Consider the following 14,546-nt stretch of genomic DNA (forward strand, 5'->3'; position numbering starts at 1 on the left):
TTTAAGCCAGCCAGTTTGTGGTACTTTGTTACGGCAGCCCCAGGAAGTTAATGCTGAGAGTAAGGGATGTTACACTTTGAAAATCTATAAAGGAGTTTCCGTTTGGAATATGACCTACGTGCCGCCTTTTGGGATTGGGCTGTTTCAAGTTCAGGCGGCCCCTAAAACCACCCTCCGGTTCAATAGTTTGCTAAAAGGAATGACGGAATTCAGTAAAGCCATTATGGTCATGGTTATGGTTTTCGCAGCTAATGGGTACAGATCAAAATCAGCAATGGGAGAAGGCATAGGACAGGGTCCAGGAGATGCCAGCCTTCAGTTTCCTCTCTGATGCAGCTGTCCAGACAGCATCATTTCTTCTGGCAGCTCTGTGTGGCCGCACGTGTGAAGTCCTGCCACCCAGGGAAGCCCACCGAGCCTTGGTGGCCAGCACTTTAACTGGGGGCTTGTCATGCAGACATGACTGACCCCCTGAATGATTGACCTTAGTCCCCAGACCCTGCAGAAGTTGACCTGATGATACCATGTGGCCCAAGGCTCCCACCATAAATCACATTGTTAGCCTGTCCGGCGTGGCCCAAGGTCCCCAGATAAACAAGGGCACCCTTCTCAGGCAGGGCATTCTGAGGGCTTAGAGGTCAGCTCCTAGGATCTAGAGACAAAGGGCCAAACCTTTCTTTGGGCAAAATTAATCCTTCCCTGCACAGATGTCCGTGTTTCTGTGAGCCTCAGCTAGGCATGGTCCTCAGGGTGGGTACAGAGTCCAGCATATTGCAGAGTCCCTGGTGCACTGGTTCCTATATAATGGGGGGCGGGGTGGGGAGTGGTCAGTGAGGTCAACGGAGAAAGACAGAAAAGAAATGTTAAAAATGGTGACTGTCAGGGACTTCCCTGGCAGTCCAGTGGTTAAGACTTCGCCTTCCAATGCAGGGGGTGCAGGTTCGATCCCTGGTCGGTGAGCTGAGATCCCACATTGCCTCGGGGCCAAAAAACCAAAACATAAAACAGAAGCAATATTGTAACAAATTCAATAAAGACTTAAAAAAAATGGTGACTGTCAGAAAAGGTGAGTGTGAACTGGTCCATTGCCATTTATATATTCCTGCATAGACTGTCACAAACTGGGAATTGACACCTGTTTCTTTCCGTGAATCAGACAACGTATGTTTTGCATTTGGCTTCTAACAGGCGCTGTCCATGTATCTGGGTGGGGCCCCTGCTGGCCCAGCAGGTACTGGCAAAACTGAGACCACCAAGGACCTGGCCAAAGCCTTGGGCTTGCTCTGTGTTGTAACCAACTGCGGCGAAGGCATGGATTACAAAGTAAGGCCCTGGCGTCACTTCTGGTACGGTCTTCTTAGGCAGAGAGCTAAAAGGGGGTCAGGGTGGGAAGGCATTTCACCTCATACGCTTCCATGAGATGACATGGTGACAGCTGGAGGAACATAGTAGGAAACGTTTCACCATCACAGTCTAGGAACTTGGCTGTATCTCTTTGTTAGCAGCATGTAGAGCAAGAGTCCCAAACTAAATGCCCACTGGAGTCAGCTAGATAGTGTAAATGAATAAAGCAGCAGACAGACAATAGAGAGTGGTGGGGACTGTGGCCAACTGGAAAGCAAAGCTCCATCTAAAGGGGGAGCCGCTATTGAGCTTAGGTCAATTGTTGCCACTTGGAAAAGTGGACCCAGTGTTGTTAGATTTTCCAACATCTCAAGAGAAGCCAGAAATCTGGGTTTTTACGTTAAAATCCTTAATTTGTGAAATCCTTGAACTTAATTACAAAACAGAAATAGAGTGACAGATGTAGAAAACAAACTTATGGTTACCAGGGGGAAAGGGGGGGAGGGATAAATTGGGAGATTGGGATGGACATATATACGCTACTCTATATAAAATAGATAACTGGTAAGGACCTACTGTATAGCACAGGGAACTCTACTCAACACTCTGTAATGGCCTATATGGGAAAAGAATCTAAAAAAGAGTAGATGTATGTATATGTATAACTGATTCACTGTGCTGTACAGCAGAAACTAACACAACATTGTAAATCAACTCTACTCCAATAAAAATTGTTTTAAAATTCCTTAATTTGTGACATCCTGTGAGTGGGAGCTGGCCCACGAGAGGCCTTGGAAGTCTTGCCAGGAAGATCCACTACTGGGGTGGCTCTTCTCTGCCAATCTGATGATTGTCATTTGCTTTTTTATTTTTAAAATTTTCATTGGAGTATAGTTGCTTTACAATGTTGTATTAGTTTCTGCTGTACAGCACAGTGAATCAGCTATACATATACATATATCCTCTCTTTTTTGGATTTCTTTCCCATTTAGGTCACTACAGAGCACTGAGTAGAGTTCCCTGTGCTATACAGTAGGTTCTGATCGTCGTTCGCTTCTAATTTAGAAAATGGTATCCATACATGGATTGCTTGCAGTTTTCAAGATGAAAATTGCCCTTGTCCTGACACTTCTTTCATCCTAGGCCGTCGGGAAGATTTTCTCAGGCCTTGCTCAGTGTGGGGCTTGGGGCTGTTTTGACGAGTTTAATCGCATCGATGCCTCTGTGCTCTCAGTCATCTCGTCCCAGATCCAGACGATCCGAAACGCTCTGATCCATCAGTTAACCAGGTTCCAGGTGAGGATAAGTGTGAAGCCAGCCCAGATCATGTCCCCAGGCTGGGAACGTGCTGAAATATCAGGTGGTGGACAGTCGTCTATCCAGACCAGGTTCCCCCTAGATGAAGATTTGCCCAACTTCTGCTTTCAAATGGAGATCATTGGGTTTCTCCAAATTATCAACATCTTTGATAATTAAGGACTGTAATAGTCTAAGAACTTCAAAATAATTCCAGACATGTGATTAATAGTTATAGACGGGTAGGACAGGATTCTCAAATAAGTGATGTGTAAGACCCCCTTTCAAGGTCAAAAAATATTCTTCCCAAATTTGAGAAAAAATGACTTAAAAAAAAAAAATCAACGTTCCATTCAATCAAAATATCTTCAGTAGAAATTATCACAGCGGGCTTCCCTGGTGGCGCAGTGGTTGAGAATCTGCCTGCCAATGCAGGGGACACGGGTTCGAGCCCTGGTCTGGGAAGATCCCACATGCCGCGGAGCAACTAGGCCCGTGAGCCACAATTACTGAACCTGCGCGTCTGGAGCCTGTGCTCCGCAAGAAGAGAGGCCGCGATAGTGAGAGGCCCACGCACCGCGGTGAAGAGTGGCCCCCGCTCGCCGCAACTGGAGAAAGCCCACACACAGAAACGAAGACCCAACACAGCCAAAAATAAATAAATTAACTAATTAATTAAAAAAAAAATTAAAAAAAAAAAGAAATTTTCACAGTGAACAAGAAAATTTGCCTTCGTACCTGGTAAAATTACGGCATTGTAATGAGGAAGATTATTAAGGTTGTTATCAAAGTGAAAAGGCAAACTTAAAAATTTTTTGAGAATTTACTAATCTCTCCCCGTCCAACCATACATTTGTAGGCTCAAGTTTGGGATGTCTGTATTAAGTTACATCAGATCAAACTGGTTGAGAATTTGGAGAAACAGGATCTTATGTAATTTAGGTAGCCCGGAGTGAGTTCTCTGACAACAGGGACCAGAGTGGCTGGGCCGTTTCCCTACACTGTGATCCCAGCTTGCTCTCCTGCTCCTCCGGCCACTGTCCTCGCCCCTGCGTGCCCTGAACACTTGTCACTTTATGCCACTTGCTCCACAGACATTCCATGCCCTGGGACGCCATATGCATCCCTATCTGCTTGGAATTGTCCTTTTTTCTCCTTCACCTGAAAACTCCTGTACATCCTCCAAGGCCCCACAGAGCTTCCTTGGGAGATTCAGGACCCAAATTCAGCATCGGTTGGTGAGGATTCCATTGTGGGCGCCTCTGCGGCCCTGCACCCCACCCGCCTTCTCCCTGGACCTCAGGGCTCATGGTCAAGGGATTATGTACACTGGGTACTGTTAAACCTTAGAGGCTTCCGGATGGATTTCTATTAATTAGTTCTTGTGAAACATTTTAGGGCTGAGCTTACTACTCCCATGGGAGGCACATTGCGCCTGCAATGCGTTTGGGTTTCTAGAAGCTGTTTTGTTTTGTTTCGTGTTTTGGGCCGTGCTGCGTGGCATGCAGGATGCGGGATCTTAGTTCCCTGACCGGGGACAGAACCCACGCCCCCTGCAGTGGAAGTGCGGAGTCTTAACCGCTGGACCGCCAGGGAAGTCCCTAGAAGCCTGTGTTTTTAATTAATTAATTTATTTATTTTATTTATTTATTTTTATATTTATTTTTGGCTGTGTTGGGTCTTCGTTTCTGTGTGAGGGCTTTCTCTAGTTGTGGCAAGTGGGGGCCACTCCTCATCGCGGTGCGCGGGCCTCTCACTACCGCGGCCTCTCTTGTTGCGGAGCACAGGCTCCAGACGCGCAGGCTCAGTAGTTGTGGCTCACGGGCCTAGTTGCTCCGCGGCATGTGGGATCTTCCCAGACCAGGGCTCGAACCCGTGTCCCCTGCATTGGCAGGCAGACTCTCAACCACTGCGCCACCAGGGAAGTCCCTAGAAGCCTGTGTTTTTAAGAGCAGGCCTGTGTCTTGTCTCCAGGGGTTGATCCGGGACTCACATGAGGTACTGAGGCGTGGGTGAGGGTAGTCTCAGTGCAGAGACGGAGATGTGAGAGACAGGACAGCAGCCTTCATCTCTGGGGAGTGTCAGCTTTCAGGCTGCGCTGCCCTCTTGTCACTGAGGCAGCCTGTGCCTCCTAAAAATAAAACATCTGTCGTCTGTCTCTCTGGTGGACCACGAAAAGAAATAAAATAGTAAAATCTTAGTAGAGAGGAAAGTTAAGACAGTTGAAATTCAACTGTAGGCTAACGAGACTCAAAATATAGAGACTTCTGCATTTTGTTGGTCCATGGGGCCCCTGGAGGACAAAGGCTGGTTTCCTGAAGGATGCTGAGGTGGGATTCTGTCGGAAGGGTCCAGGGGACACACAGGCGGCCAGACCAGCATGAAGGTGGGAATGGGGAGAGAAGTGACAGCTAACATGAATGAAAATCCGCTTTGTGCGAAGCAGTGGGCTGGGTGCTCTTGAATATGTTGTCTCATTTAACTGCCACAACCTTGCAGAAAAGGAAACAGAGACTCAGAGAGGGTAAGTGACCTGTTGGAGGTCACACAGTGCCTCGAATCAACCCCCGGCTGCACACTTTCCCAACATCAGCTACTTCTCAAGTGGACAGACCCTTGATTCACATCAGAGTTTGGGGGTCGGCTGAGGCGGGCACCGCAGAACATTGAGGCCGTAAGCACGAGGACTCTGCATTTATCACCGGGAAAGGGCAAGAGACAGATGGTGGTGTCTGTCTTGTACCCATGAAAGGAAGAGCCGTGCGGCTCCCCAGGCCTCCTTGCCCTGTGGTAGGCTGGCCAGCAGCATAATCCTTCCTTCCGTCCTTTCCTCTCGTCCCCTAGTTTGAAGGGCAGGAGATCTCCCTGGACTCGAGAATGGGCATCTTCATCACCATGAACCCCGGCTACGCGGGCCGCACGGAACTGCCCGAGTCAGTGAAGGCCCTGTTCCGGCCCGTGGTGGTGATTGTGCCTGACCTGCAGCAGATCTGCGAGATCATGTTGTTCTCCGAGGGCTTCCTCTGGGCCAAGGTGAGGTCCCTTAGCGCCAGGCGTCCCTGCACCCGCCTGGGTCTGCTCGCAGACGGGGGCCCTGGGGCGTCTTCATTCCGTGTGGCTTTTCAGATTGTTTTGCTTTGTCTCTCGCCCTTTTCTCTCTCTCTCTCTCTCTCTCTCTCTTTTTTAAAGCTGGGAGTGCCTCATTTTTTTAAATTAAATTAAATTAATTTATTTGGCCACATTGCGCAGCATGTGGGATCTTAGTTCCCCGACCAGGGATTGAACCTGTGCCCCCTGCAGTGGAAGCGCAGAGTCTTAACCACTGGACCACCAGGGAAGTCCTCCCTTTCTCTCTTTTTAAAATTATAACTTTTATTTTGGAATCATTTGACTCACAAGAGATGGCAGCAGTAGTCCAGAGAGTTTCAGGTACCGCTCACCCAGCTTCCCGCAGTGATAACTTCAAAACCAGGAAACTGGGACTTCCCTGGTGGTCCAGTGGTTAAGACTCCGTGCTCCCAATGCAGGGGGCCTGGGTTTGACCCCTGGTCAGGCAACTGGATCCCACATGCAGCAACTAAAAAATAAGATCCCGCGTGCCGCAACGAAGACCCGGTGCAGCCAAATAAATAAATATTTTTTTAAAAATCCAGGAAACTGATGCGGGTGCAATGCTATTAACTCAAGTGCGGACTTTATTTGGATTCCACAAGGTTTCACCTTCTCTCTCTCTCTGGTGTGTGTGTATAGCTCTATGACATAATCACATGTGTAGAATACAGTAAGTCCCCTACATACGAACAAGTTCCATTCCGACAGCATGTTCATAAGTCCAATTTGTTCATAAGTCCAACAGAGTTAGCCTAGGTACCCAGTCGGCTCTATAGTACTGTACCGTAATAGGTTTATAATATTTTTCACACAAATAATACATAAAAAACAAGCAAACACAAAAAATAAAGAAAACATTTTTAATCTTACAGTACAGTATCTTGAAAAGCACAGCAGTACAGTTCAGCAGCTGGCCTACAGGGGCTGGCATTGAGTGAACAGGCAAGAAATAAAGATACTGTACTACTGTACTCTATACAGTACTGTAAAGTACACAAAAAAGCACAACCACTTGTAGAGGATGCACGCACGTGACAATGTACGCCAGACACGTGAACTGACGTGATCGGACATGCAAATGCACGTTTGCATCTTTGAAAGTTCGCAACTTGAAGGTTTGTATATAGGGGAGTTCCTGTAACTGGAGCCACAGTCTGGACATGGAACTGTCCCATCGCCACAGAGAAACTCCCTCGTGTCAGCCCTTAGCAGTCACATGCTGCCCCCAACTCTAACTCACACCTGCCAATCATTCTCTATCACTATAATTGCATCACTTCTAGAATGTTCTATACTCGGAATCATACAACATGTAACCCTTTCAGGTGGGCTTTTTTCACTAAGCCTTGTGCCGTTGAGAATATGTGGCTTTAAAATATATATAGAGAGAGATAACTCCTTTATCATCTCTTAAAATATGTATAAAAAGATTATATACATACATTTCCCCAGAAGGTTCTGGAAAAAGTGCAAAATAGCGAATATTTTTAAGATAAAGGATTGTTAGGTTGCTTCTCTGCAGTTTTTTGGTAACGGCTCTTATTGCCAATCCTATTGTCTATGGATTTTGAGCCAGAGTGGAGAGATCTCTGCTTCTTAGTTTCAATGAGCAAAATCCCCATGCCATCCATAGGGACCAGCAAGTTTTGAATCCTTGATGTAGACCAGGTGGATGACTTGTCCTCAAAAACAGTTACAAGAAAACTTTAATAACATGTTTAGGTCAAAGGAAGCAAATTTCTGGAGTGTAATCTCTATGATTTAAAAAGTTGTATGAATTCTGTTCTTTAAGGTGGTTAAGATTTTCCTTGGCTTTCAAGGACTGTCATCCAACTCTGTCTGGTAAGGCTGGTGTTCTTTTAAATTAGGTCGTAATTTGTCACTGTTAAAAACGGAGGACACATCCTGGTATTTGTTGGAGGCAAGATTTGCTGGTTTGTAGAGCAGCTTCATCTGAACATCTTTATGTCAGTTTTCTTTGTGTCATGAGGTTCTGGTGTTTTCAGGGCATTTTCTTCATTTATTTTTCATTGTCTTCTATCACAAAAGACTCTGGCTAAAAAGATGACCGTTCTGTATAAGCTGGCCCGGGAGCAGCTCTCCAAGCAACATCATTATGATTTTGGACTCAGAGCCCTTAAATCAGTGTTGGTGATGGCTGGTGAGCTGAAGAGAGGTTCTTCTGAACTTAGGGAGGTAGGGGCCACGTGCTCTAAGTTATCTGGTTTTTTAATTTGGTTCCTGTGTATTGAATAAATGCTGGGATGGAGGTGACGGGGAGCACAGGTATCAAGAGAAAGTTTTATTCTTAGCTGTCACTTCATTTACTTGTCTGGCCTTCATTTGGTCTCTTCTTCATTACATTGTTCTCTTCTAATTTGGCTTATTACCATAAGGTCCAGTTCAATGTCTTCATGGTGCCAATGTTTGTGATACTTAAATGATAATAATCAACCTACAATTGCACGATGATGGGCTGGAGGGGTGGGGATGAACAAAATTCTCTAGAAAGCACGAGCATGAGTTATTTCCTCTTTGCAATAAAAGCCAGAGGGGCGGTCATGTTTCTTTCACACGGGACTTACTCCAAAACATAGTCTGATCAATGCCACTCTGTGGGCAATAGACTCGTGTGTTTCTCCAGAAACTCTACTTGGAATGCTTTATGTTTTATATTTCATATAAAATTTCATTGTCTACTTCATAAGAGGATTTCTAGTCTAGCCCTGGGGGCTCTCAGAAACGTCTTTGAAGATGTCTGTGTTTCGTTCCATCCAGGATGTGGTGCTTATGAGGGCCCTTCGAGACATGAATCTGCCCAAGTTCGTGTTTGAAGACGTCCCTCTCTTCCTTGGTTTGATTTCCGATCTGTTTCCTGGACTAGACTGCCCGCGGGTTCGCTACCCTGATTTCAATGATGCTGTAGAACAGGTGCTCCGGGAAAATGGCTACGTTGTCTTGCCTGTCCAGGTAAAATGGTGCTGAGGATGAGAGTTCACTGACTTTTTCTGGGTCCTTTCCATTTTTTTTCTTTTTCATTTAAAAATAATTGTGGTAAAATACACATAACATTTACCATCTTAACCATTCCCCACCCCCATTTTCTTTTTTTGTTGTGGTAAAGTACACATAAGATTTACCATTTTATCCATTTTTAGTACAGTTTAGTCATGTTAAATATATTCATGTTGTTGTGAAAGAGTTTTGCATCGTGCAAAACTGAAACTCTGTCCCCATTAAATAATAACTCCCCATCCTCCTCCTTCAGCCCCTGGTAACCTCTATTCTACTTTCCGTCTCTAGGCATTTGACTCCTCTGGGGACCTCATATGAGTGGAATCATACAGTGTTTGTCCTTTTGTGTCTGGCTGATTTCACTCAGCATAGTGTCCTCAAGGTTCATCCATGTTGTAGCATGTGTCAGAATTCCCTTCCTTTTTGAGGCTTCCTTTTTGAGGCTCCACTGTATGGATATATCACCTTCCAAAAATGTTTTTGGCATAATGTGATCAGATAAATTAAGTATTTTGTTTTGGGGCCCAACCATCTAATCTTCTCTCCCCACCCCACCTTTTTTTCCCCCAGAGTCACACTTGAAAAAATTTTAAATTAGATATTACAAGTAAAATTTTGATCATCTGAAGCCTGTGAGATTGTATATGTTGTCTGTAAGCCATACATTATTGCCAAGGTGTTCTGCTCAGGGCGTGAATGCCCAAAGCTGCAGGTTTGGGCTGGCTGCCTCTGGACGGGCCACCTTGGGGCATCAGGCTACCCAGAGGCCTCAGGCCGGGGCAGCGGGTACTGACCACACATGAGAGATCTCTGTGCACCTTTCCTGGCCCTGGTGGTTTCCTCTAGAGGTGGTTGTTTAAAAAGATGTGTTTTTCGTGGGAATGTAGAATGGTGTAGCAGCCACTTTGGAAAACAGTCTGGTGGTTCCTCAAGAAGTGAAACATAGAGTTACTATATGATGAACAGCAATTTTATCCCTAGGTATAAACCCAAGAGAAATGAGAACGTATTTATCCACATGAAAACTTGTCCACTAACGTTCGTAGCAGCATTATTCATAAGTGCCAACAAGTGGAAATAATGCAAATATCATCAATGGATGAAGAGATAGACAAAATGTGGTCCATCCATACAATGGAATATTATTTGGCCATAAAAAGGAAGGAAGTACTGACACAGACTACACTGATGGGTGAACCTTAAAAACATGATGCTGAGTGAAAGAAGCCAGACACCCAAAACTACATACTGCACGATTCCATTTATATCATTCCATTTTTTTGTCAAGAACGGGCAAATCTATGGAGACAGACAGTAGATTAGTGGGTGCCGGAGGCTGTGGGCAACGGGCTTGGGAGACATGACGAATGAGCACAGAGGTTTTTTTGGGGCAGGGGTGATGAAAATGTTTTAAAATTGAACGTGGTAATGGTTTCACAACCTTTCAAACATGCTGAAAACCACCGAATTGTTGAAACACTTTAAATGAGTGAGTTGTACGGTGTGCAAATTCTAGTTCAATAAAGCTGTTTTTAACAAAAAGCTATGTTTTAACCCAGCTGCCAATGTTTGTCCCACAGGTGGATAAGGTGATTCAGATGTTCGAGACCATGATGACCCGCCACACGACGATGGTGGTGGGGCCCACGGGAGGGGGCAAGTCCGTGGTCATTAACGCCCTGTGTCAGGCCCAGACCAGGTGAGTATGGCGTCCTCGGGGAGGGCTTGGTTTCACGGTGAGGTCGGTGGCGGTATTTAGTCCCACTTTGCTCTCTGATTTCCTGGGAGGTTACATTTGTCCCAGACACCCCCCTTTAAACCCAGAGCATCTTTTTTTTTTTTTTAACTTTGGCCTCGCCACGTGGCTTGCGGGATCTTAGTTCCCTGACCAGGGATTGAACCTGTGCCGCCTGCAGTGGGAGTGCGGAGTCCTAACCACTGGACGGCCAGGGAAGTCCCAAACCCAGAGCATCTTAACTTGTTTTATTGCTGATTTAGTTGATATATTTTAGAAGGCAAAACAGTTAGCTTTTTGTGCATCAGACTGTGAATAGGTTTATTTGTGAAATGAGTATTTCAAAAACTATCTTATAAGGATGTTTTGAAAGTTAACTTAGGTCGTATTTTCTTGGCGTTCAGATTGCTCCTTTAAAGTCAGTCAGGACCCCCCGCCGTTATGCGACACTGTTATGGTATCAGAGTGGCCAAAAAGAGTGTCCCCTCCCCAAATGCCTTATCATCACCAGCCCTGCAAGAGCTATACTGCTCGAAGGAAGAAGTGATTTCACACTCCTAATATAGAATATCACAAAGACCTGTGGTGAATCGACGCCCTTATACTGAATATGGGCTTTCTGACTTCTCACATTTCTCCTAAGCAATAGCTGCATTCCAGAAAGATTTCAAAGCATGCTGATGTTCCAGCAAAAATCTAAATCAAGCCTTATAATCTTTGTGACTTTACCAGTTCTAGATAGGCTATAAAATCCAATCGAGTAAGTGACTGTCATTCCTTCTTCCTTCTTCCTGTGTTTCTCATGAGGAAATCAGTGGGTGATGGCTTACTGATTTTGAGAGGGTTATTCCATAGCCATCCTGTATTTCATTCTTTAATTAATTCATTGTTAGACAATTTATAGAACTGTCACGTACAGATGTGAGTATAGATATGCCACTATTATTTTTATTTTGTTAATTATAAACTATGTTCTGTGTGAACTTTAGTTTTCTGTAGATGAATTAATCCCACGGCACTGCGGGAATTTACAGGCATTATAGTGGGAAATACCCTGTCCACATGATTTGTAAAGCCAGCAACGCAGAGCAGTTGTCGTTCTGTAAATATGAGGGATTGAACATCAGGAGTTCAAAGGTTTTACGTTATCCTGGTGACTATAATCTCCTATACACTGGTTGTGAAATAGTTACATAAATGTGCCATATGCATGAATATGTAAATACACAAATATGAAATATACATGAAGGTTAGCGTCTGTTGCCCTCAGAAGTCAAAGCCGTGTTATCAGTTCAGACCTCACTTGTGCTGGGGCCACGTTCCTGGTGAAAGGTGGTTCCCTTGCGTTTAGTATAAGTCGTTAACAGAGAGTGGGAAGCCCAGTGCAGAGTTTGGATGGTTTGCATTTTAAATTTTGGATTGGATCGAAAACACAGGGGATCTAATCCCCCGCATGGGTGACCTAGATTGTTCTCCTAATGCGTTTAGTCTGCCCGAGCCACGGCTGAAGCCTCTCCTTCGATTTAGGCTTGGGCTGGTGACAAAGCTGTGTGTCCTGAACCCCAAGGCTATGAGTGTCATAGAGCTCTACGGCATCCTGGACCCCACCACCCGAGACTGGACAGATGGGGTGCTGTCCAACATCTTCAGGGAGATCAACAAGCCGACGGATAAGAAGGAGCGAAAGTGAGTATCTCTGTAGGGAGGGGAGAGCCTGGGTGGGTTCATAGTGAATTAGCCAAAGCTTACAAAGAAACAAATGATGTATAGTATTGCAGTTTCATGCTTGGAAGCAAACGGACTCAGGAGGCTCTGCTCACGAAGGGCCAGGTACCACCTCAGTGCTGTTTATGTGTTGTCTAAATCATGCTCCTTGACTGCGATGGATCCCAGCTTACCATGGAGGAAGCTGAGATCCAGGGAAGGGGAGGAAAGAGCTTGCCCTAAGGCCAGAGATTTGAACTTGGGACATCAGAGTCCAAGCCCTCAAACAGAGACACCACACCAGGCTGACGATACGGCAAGGTAAGTCAAGGAAAGGCAACAAAGCATCATGGAAAGTGCTGGAACACCCTTCAGAGCTGCACTTTCTCACCTGCAGGCGTGGCTGAGGCTGCCTGCCCTGCGCCAGTCACTGCCCACCGCGGTGAGGGTCTAGTGAGGCCGGGAGGGGAAATGCTCTATTGGAACATCCGGTAAAAAGCCTTCTCCAGTGTTAGTTGTTCCCGTGACACCTGTCAAGTAAACCCAGGGATGATCCCGATTGTATATTCTAGTCCAACCCCATTAATTAAAAAACCCTTAAATAACGAGTCTAACGTCTCAACTGATGAGTTTTGGAACAGACTCTTTTTAGCAATCCTCCCCTGATTCTGGATCAATCCAGGATTTCACACTGTGCTCGGTTGTCCTATCTCCTTGACGTCTTCTAATTTCAAGCAGTTCCTTAGGTTTTCTTTATCTTTCATGGCCTTGATGTTCTGAAAGATTCTAGGCCAGCTGCTGCACAGAATGCCCTCAGTTTGGATTTGTCTGTTGCTTCCTCGTAATTGGATGCAGGCTACGTGTCCTTGCAGGAATCTCTCAGAAGTGACATGGTGCCCTTCTCGGCGTCTCATCGGAAGCACGTGATACTGATTTGCCCCCTTATTGGTGATTTTAACTTTGATCATCAGGTTAGGGTGGTATCTGCCATTTTTCCTTCTGCAATTGATATGCAAGGTGTGGGGAGATACCCTAAGACTATGTAAATACCCTATTCCTCATCAAACCTTCACCCGATGGTTTTAGCATCTATTGATTGTAGCCTGAATCTAGTCTTCCTACGATGCTGTAAAATGGAGACTTTCTTTTGGGACAGTTGGTGAAATTTGAGCATGGATTGTATATTAGCTAATAGTATTCTATCGATGCTAAATTTCCTGATTTTGATAATTGTACTGTGGTTATATAAGAGAAGGTGCTTGTTCTTAGGAAACACACGCTTAAGCACTTAGGAATACAGGGCGTCATGTCCGCAACTTATTTTCAGATGATTCAGGAAAACAGAGAGAGAGCAAAAGAGCATCCATGGGGCAAAATTAACAACTGGAGAATCTGGTTGAAGGGCATATGGCGGTTCTTTGCACTAGTCTATTCTTGCAACTCTGTAAGTTTGAAATTATTTAAGATAAAAAAGTTAAAAAAGAATACTGGAAGAAAATAAACCAAAAGGTTAATGCTGGAAAAATCCAACTACTCATATCAGTGAATTAAATGGAAGCAATATCAAATCAGCATTCCAACACAGTAGAATCCCCTGTCCAACACAGTCTCCTTTGGGGATGGGCTTTGCTGTGACGTAACCCATTACAGCCACAGAACTGAAGGGTCGCGTAGCTTGAACACCGGAGGCCCTGAAGCCAAAGTAGATCTCCTGCCAGGACAGATGGTGTGTAAACCAGGGCTTTGCAAATGCAGATGCTCCTAGGGGCCCAGCAGGTAGCATCAGGGAGTGAAATGGGCCAAGTTACATGGTGTATTAGCTTCTGCAGGGCCTCTGTAACAAATTACCATTAACTGGGTGGCTAAAAAAAAAGACCCCAGAAATTTATTCTTCCTCATTTCTGGAGGCCAGAAGTCTGAAATAAAGATGAGGTAGCACTGCCTCTGGAGACTCTAGAGGAAGGTCCTCCCTTGCCTTTGACAGCTTTAGTGACCCCAGGCATTGCTTGGCTTATGGCCACATCCCTCCAATCTCTGCCTCCGTCTTCATGTGGCTTCCCCCGATGTAAGGATACTTGTTGGATAATCCAGGATGATCTCATCTCAAGATCCTTACCTGAATTATATCTGCAAAGACCTTTTTTCCAAATAAGGTCACACTCACAGGTTCTGGATAGACCTATCTTATGGGGGCCACCATTCAATCCAGTACACATGGATATATGAAATCCTTCTAACTTGACCATAAGAGGACTAGGTGTCCAAACCAGTGGTAAATAGCAGCTGATGCTCAGATTTAAGAAAAGAATGAGGTGGACTGGGGCACTTTGTCTTCATGGGC

At 45.3% G+C, this 14,546-nt stretch overlaps 1 protein-coding gene across 1 annotated transcript in view; it reads left to right on the forward strand.

Moving 5' to 3' along the window:
• Positions 1 to 14,546, forward strand: part of DNAH10 (dynein axonemal heavy chain 10) — a 148,341-nt gene that overhangs the window by 71,401 nt on the left and 62,394 nt on the right. The window contains exons 34-40 of the mRNA XM_082353905.1: positions 1,189 to 1,323; positions 2,488 to 2,640; positions 5,485 to 5,673; positions 7,801 to 7,947; positions 8,530 to 8,721; positions 10,347 to 10,465; positions 12,029 to 12,187. Coding sequence (XP_082210031.1) covers positions 1,189 to 1,323; positions 2,488 to 2,640; positions 5,485 to 5,673; positions 7,801 to 7,947; positions 8,530 to 8,721; positions 10,347 to 10,465; positions 12,029 to 12,187 — 1,094 coding nt within the window. The remainder of the gene's footprint in view (positions 1 to 1,188; positions 1,324 to 2,487; positions 2,641 to 5,484; positions 5,674 to 7,800; positions 7,948 to 8,529; positions 8,722 to 10,346; positions 10,466 to 12,028; positions 12,188 to 14,546) is intronic.

Source organism: Balaenoptera borealis, assembly GCF_965194805.1.
Source record: "Balaenoptera borealis genome assembly, chromosome: 14".
Classification (NCBI taxonomy): Eukaryota; Metazoa; Chordata; class Mammalia; order Artiodactyla; family Balaenopteridae; genus Balaenoptera; species Balaenoptera borealis.